The 6,618-nt window shown below is 45.5% G+C and overlaps 1 protein-coding gene across 1 annotated transcript; it reads right to left on the reverse strand.

The window, feature by feature from the left end:
* Positions 1-259: 259 nt before the first annotated feature.
* Positions 260-1,202, reverse strand: LOC108789684 (proteinase-activated receptor 1-like). The gene has a single exon (XM_018559766.1). The coding sequence runs from the start codon at positions 1,184-1,186 to the stop codon at positions 260-262; it is 927 nt and encodes a 308-aa protein (XP_018415268.1). The 5' UTR covers positions 1,187-1,202.
* Between the last annotated feature and the right edge of the window lie 5,416 nt (positions 1,203-6,618).

A 6,618-nucleotide genomic window follows, 5' to 3' on the forward strand; every position in this document is an offset into this window, starting at 1 on the left:
GCTTCACGTCCTTGTCACCCGTAGAAAAGAAAACAGATACCATTTTTATGTCTGGATAATTACAAACCAGCGTTGGAGGTGTCTCATACCCTGCCCATGTGCCGCCTCTGCTGGGTGTTCTTTCGAGTTACTGAAACTGAGCAGATTGAGGGTTACGAGGAAGGAGCCATGCCTTCTTCTTCTTATTGTTTGTTATGGCATTGCTGAAAACACATGCAAACCCTGCCAAGTATTTATATTTGTTGTATTGCACATACTTTCAGGATAACACCGGCTTACCCCTAGTCCTCCTGTTCCTGACTGTTTTCTTACCACACAGCAAGCTGGACATGTACGTCTGATATTGGAAAGATGCATAAAAGTAGATGATAGGATTGAGACAACACCTGATGCTGCTCATACTCGCCGAAAGCATGTAGGCGAAATTCAGAGTGGCGTCGCCGTATTTGTACATCTGCAGGTAGTACGTTAAAAAGATGACATTGGTTGGGCCAAAGGACAGAACGAACACAAAAAGTACGACGGCGGTCAGGTAGACGGCTCGAGATCTCCAATGCGTGCGGGCAACGTTTCCCCCACAGAGGCTGCAGATGGTTCCGATGTAACATAAGGTTATAACGAACAAAGGGATGATAAAGAAAACGATGCGATAGGAAATGAAGTAGTAAAAACTAAAGCCTTCAAACACTTTAGAGTCCTGCACGTCGAAGCAAGTCGTGATGTTGAGTGCAGTAATTGAGAAGGTAAGCCTCGGTATGAGAAGAGGAATGGTGCTGGCCAACGAGATGACCCAGATGATGCCGCACACCAGCCAGGCCCGGTTTACTCTGCGCCAGGAAATAGATCGAATGGGATAGACCACGGCCAGGAAACGGTCCACGCTGATACTGGTCATGAACAGGATGGAGCAGTACTTGTTGCAGTAAAATGATGACATGACAAAGCGACACATTCCTTCTCCGATGAGCCAATTGTTTCCCATGAATCGGTAGACTATGCGGAAAGGCAGGATGCAAACGAAGAGGACATCTGCGGTGGCGAGGTTCAGCATGTAGACCACTGCCGCCTTCCTGACCTTCATCTTCACCAGGAACATGACGATCGCCATGAGATTGAGAGGAAGAGCCACAAGGAACACAACAGTATGGATGGATGGGACAAACTTGGTCAACCACCAACTTGTCATGATGTCCTCATATTCTGAAAAAATGCCGTATTCCATGTAAGACGAGTTCTCAAAATGTATGGTCCATAACGGATTCACATCTGAAAAATGAAAACCAAAATGTTAGTATAAATAACTAGGGCTGGTACTGATTAAAATTTTCGTGTTCGATGAATCAAATTTTTTTTTTTTTATCAATTAATCGATTAATTTCGATTAATTATAACGCACATACAGATCCAACTACATTGGCCTATACACATACAGCACAGCAATGAAGTAATAAAATGTACTAGGATCACACTAATCCAGCACGTTATTAATCTCACGTGCCCCACTCAATATGGCCGCCGCTTGAGTGGGGCAACTCAGAATAATAACGTGCTGGATGAGTGTGATCCTAGTTCTTACTTCATGGCTGTGCTGTATGTGTATAGGCCAATGCCTTGGCTGGCGCTCCTGCAGAACAATTTTCTTGGGCAAACCTCTTAGTTGTAATGAAAACGGAAGTCAGGCGGTCACAGAACTCGATAAGTTCTCAGTGTCGACAGATCACCGGCCCAAGTGGCTCCGTCGGCTAACAAAGGGAAGGGGGAGGGGTCCGGTGACACCAGGGACATCAACGTCACCGTACTCCTCCCCCTTCCCTTCGTTAGCCGACGGAGCCACTTGGGGAAGGGGGGAGGAGTCCGGCGACGTCGATGTCCGTGACGTCACCGGATCTCCGACGGGACTCCCGGAAGAACCGGAAGCCGGCGGAGAGGTGAGTGTTTTCATTACTGATTAAAATTCTCTTGATCGATCAAAAATTCTAACGATTAATCGAGTAATTCATCGTTAATTTCCGCAGCACGATAAATAACACATTGAAATGATCTGCACTCCATACAAGATTAAAAGGGAAGCTCTGGAGATAAATGGTTGTGAAATACAAACATTGAAAATGTATGTTTCAGTACTCCATGGTGTCTTTGTAAAGGGGACACAGTGACGTTGACCATCAGAAACAGTGCATTGGATGGAGACTACTGGGGATCTGTACACGCTGCCATTTTGGCTTGCCAGCAAGCCTATACTATGAATTTAGAATCCTTTACTATGGACTCCTGACTTTGGAGGAGTAACTGCTGATGACTGGGACTGCTGACAAGTACATCCTGGCATGGAATAGTGTCAACATGGTGAACACAGTTCCATAGTTACATAGTATTTGAGGTTGAATAAAGACACCGGTCCATCAAGTTCAACCTATTGTGTGTATGTTTGTGATTCTGCATGTGTATGCGTGTGTACCAGTCCCCATGTGATCTTATTTTTTAAGGGCACCTGTGTAACCCTGTATGTTCTGGTCTCTGAGGAAATTGTCCAAATGCTTTTTGAATGATTCAACACTCTCAGCTGATACCACTGATTGCGGCAGAGAGTTCCAGACCCTAACCGCTCTAACTGAGAAGAAGCCCCGACGCCCCTTGTGCTGAAATCTTTTCTCCACCAGTTTTAGGTGGTGGCCTCTAGTCCTTGTTATGGAGTTTACTGTAAAACGTTTATTGCTGATGTTGCCATCACCATTGAACATCTTATACATCAAAATCATGTCCACCCTCAATCTCCGCACCTCCAGCGTGAACAAGTTTAAGTTTAGTAACCTTGTCTCATAACTTTGCTCCTCCAGCCCCTTAATTAGTTTAGTTGCCCTTCTCTGGAATCTCTCCAGCTCCAGGACATCCTTTCTGTAGATCGGTGACCAAAACTGGACTGCATACTCCAGATGAGACCGAACCAGCGATCTATAAAGTGGCAAAATTATATAGATTTTGGATATCCATGCATTCCCTCTGAGGCCAACTGACTGTTTTCTTATAGATACAAGGGAGACCTTGTATAGGTTCCATCAGACACTACTGCAGGGACATGTCTTGTTCTTGCCCTGATTTAACTTGGGGTAGAGCAGACTCTTTGTAATTTGCAGCTTTAGGACTACTTTTTATTGACAGAGGTCACTTGCAAGTAGATCTTTAAACCAGAATAGTATCCATATGTGGTACATATGTGTAGATCTTGTATAAGTCCATATATTCACTTTCAGGTCATCTGAAGGGAGACCCCTGACAATTTACACTAGACTTTTGCAGTGAGTTTCATCTGATTTCACCCAGAATTGACTTGGGGTGGAGCAGATGTTCCATAATATCCATTGTGGGCTTCCCCTCTTGGAACCCTAACACTAACCCTCCCTATGACCCTAACACTAACCCTCCCAGTAACCCTAACACTATCCCTCCCAGTAACTCCAATACTAACCCTCCTTATAACCTCTACCCTAACCCACCTTGTAGCCCTCACACTAACCCTCCCAGTAACCCCAACACTAACCCTCCTTATAACCTCTACCCTAACCCACCTTGTAGCCCTCACACTAACCCTCCCTGTAACATCCAACACCAACCCTCCTTATAACCTCTACCCTAACCAACCTTGTAGACCCTAACACTAACCCTCCTTATAACCTGTACCCTAACCCACCTTGTAGCCCTAACACTAACCCTCCCTGTAACACTAACCGTCCTTATACCCTCTACCCTAACCCACCTTGTAGACCCTAACACTAACCCTCCTTATAACCCTCACACTAACCCTGCCTGTAACACCAACCTTCCTTATAACCCCAACCCTTACCCACCTTGAAGCCCTAACACTAACCCTCCTTATTACCTAACATTGCATTGTATAGTGGGAAGCACTGAAGGCTCATTGGCACTGGGGGCACATTGTGGGTGCCCTCAGGTTTCATGGGCTCCAGAGGCACTACGCAGCAACAGATTTTATAGTGAGCAGTCCTGATCATCATGTTGCTGCATTCTCCGTATTTCTGGTTGACAGGTTTGATGTGTAAGAGTGTTTTGATCTACGGGGCTTGCTGTGCTGTGAGCACTGAAACAAAAATACGTATGCACAAAGCATCTATTGTTTACTTTCCATGCACATGTTCCACTCCCATTTCCGCAAACACTAAACCTCTATGAAGAAACAATTAACTTAATGTAATTGCCGCCTGTTTCTTAGGCCCATTACAGTGCAGCATGCTTCAACTTAAAGCAAAATCAAATTAGACGAGAAGGCAAAACAAAAAAGGAAACCAGTTCATTCCTCATCCTCTCCAAGGATGAAAAAGGTGAAGAATGTCAGGTAACTAAATGGGAGCCTAGGCCAGCCCTCCCCCGCCGCCCATGGCGTGCCTAAGTCTCAAGAATAGCTGTGGAAGTGAATAGTGAATGAACTAATGTACATCAACGGTATCAAAGTTGCCGAGGACTTCAGCAGATTGTGTTGCCAGAGAAAGCAGCAGACAACAGGCAGAAGAGATGCTAGAGGTGTAAGTTCTCAGGCAGAGGGTCAGAGCCTACAGCAGATAGTAGCAGAGTCAGCAGGCTGATGGTCAGATAAGGTGCAGAAATAGTGCAGGTTCCAGGCAGGAAGACAAAGCACAGACGTCCAAGATCAGGATGAGGTTAAGCGCAATACAAAGAGTTAACAGGGAAATCCAGGGCATGAACATACAGACAGAAGTCTCAGACAGAGGGACCTCTAGCCAGGGCATAACCAAATGGAGAAAACTATTGATCAAGCACCAGCTTGAAGCCCACTAAAGAGGTTGTGCGTGCACAACACAGACCTCAGCTACAGTAGGGTTGCCACCTGTCCAGGATTCACCCGGACAGTCCGGGTTTTGAATGCTGTGTCCGCGTTTCATGGCAGCAGAAACCCGGACACAAGATGTCAGGCAGACAGGGACAACCAAAATTAATATAGAAGCCACTGGCCCCCCCCACTGACAAATAGTCTCAACTGTGATATTTACATATGAATGGGTGGTGCTAATTACATAAGAATAAGCTGTGACTCATTCTCCCCAAAAAAATGTCCGTGCATCGCCAGAGTGTTCGGGTTTCGCTTGATGAAAAAGTGGCAACCCTTGCTACAGTGACAATCAGATGGCAAGGGCTTAAAGCTGATCTTTCTAAAAGTGTAATAGGACAGAAATGTGACAATAATATGACAATCTGATGACCCCAAACTGAGTAGGCAGAATAGGGAGGTCTCACTGTACACAGTGCCACCCTCATTTCCACAAAATTCACAAGTCGGAGACAAAACAATAAGATTTAAATGTAGGGCCAGGCAGAAAGTTGGTAAAATTTCACAGAAACACACCTTTCCTCCACTAAAATAACCAGTACAAGCAGAGCAGGGTGAATAAACCTTACTTAGGCCAGGGTCTGCAAAGCCTCAATAGACTTATGATTAAATCCCGTCCTAACATTGGCATGACATTAAAACCTCTAGTAGAGCCCTCAACAGGCTCTGTGATGTGGTCATCATTTTGTCTTGTAGACCTCCATTAGGCCAGAGCCTGCTAATAGCTGTCATTCATGGTTGGTAAAACAGTCCAAGGCTGCATAAGATCCATATCATGTTTGATGTCTATCAAATTTGTGATTTCATTCTGCTCAATAATATGGCACGTTGTCATCTGGAAATACTGATATCATTTGAATAACTGGCTTTAAGAGAATAACTCCTGAAGCATCACAAAGCACCTCAACACCCCTCAGACCCTCTGACACCTTTTTCAGGGACCAGAAGAGATGGCTGCATCTGCAGCTTGGCAGCTCTCATTTGACACCAATACTGCTAAGGATAATGGAAGAGTAAATATGTACATTTTTTTGCACTGTTTTTCTTTTCTTTCATTAAAATAATATTTAAAAATCATTAAAGGAGAACTTTGGGGTCAGGGCTTTTCCCCATAGTTCTCCTTAGGGTAACAGGAGGACACAAACTAGCGTCCTCCCGTCACCCTAGGCTCAGTATACCGCAAGCTACAGCTCGCGGTATACTGAGACGCCGCAGCTGAAGCGGATCCCGACAATTATGTCTGGATCCGCCCAGCTGCGTCAGTGACAGCTGGCTCTGCCTATCTAGAGACAGAGCCAGCTGTACCCGCCCCCTTCCCGTCCGTTCCGCCAGTCAGCGCTGGCAGATCGGAGCGGGGAGGGGGGAATCCAGTCACTCCCCTGTCACGGCAGAGAGCCGTGACAGGATCGAGAAGTGAGCGAACGCCGGTATGTGTTCGCTCACTTCCTGATCTACTGAGCCGACCTGTGACAGTCTCATTGTCACAGGTCGGCTAGAACTATGAGGATGAGTGCAAAGCACTCACCTCATAGTTCTCCTTTAAGTGGAATCTCTAAATGCTCTAAATATAACTGAAAGAATCCTTGCTGTGTGTGCTCCCATATTTATACTCTGTATATTCTAGTCTGGGTGTGGCACCAAGCGTCATAGACATTTCTTTCAAGTTAAGCATTGTATGGTATGCTGTGTGTTTCCATTAAATTGTGTGGTGGCAGCTGCTGTTTGTGTGTGTAAAGGGTTAACTGCGGAGTTAACCG

The sequence above is a fragment of the Nanorana parkeri genome, unplaced genomic scaffold (genome assembly GCF_000935625.1).
Source record: "Nanorana parkeri isolate BGI_ZX_2015 unplaced genomic scaffold, ASM93562v1 scaffold416, whole genome shotgun sequence".
Classification (NCBI taxonomy): Eukaryota; Metazoa; Chordata; class Amphibia; order Anura; family Dicroglossidae; genus Nanorana; species Nanorana parkeri.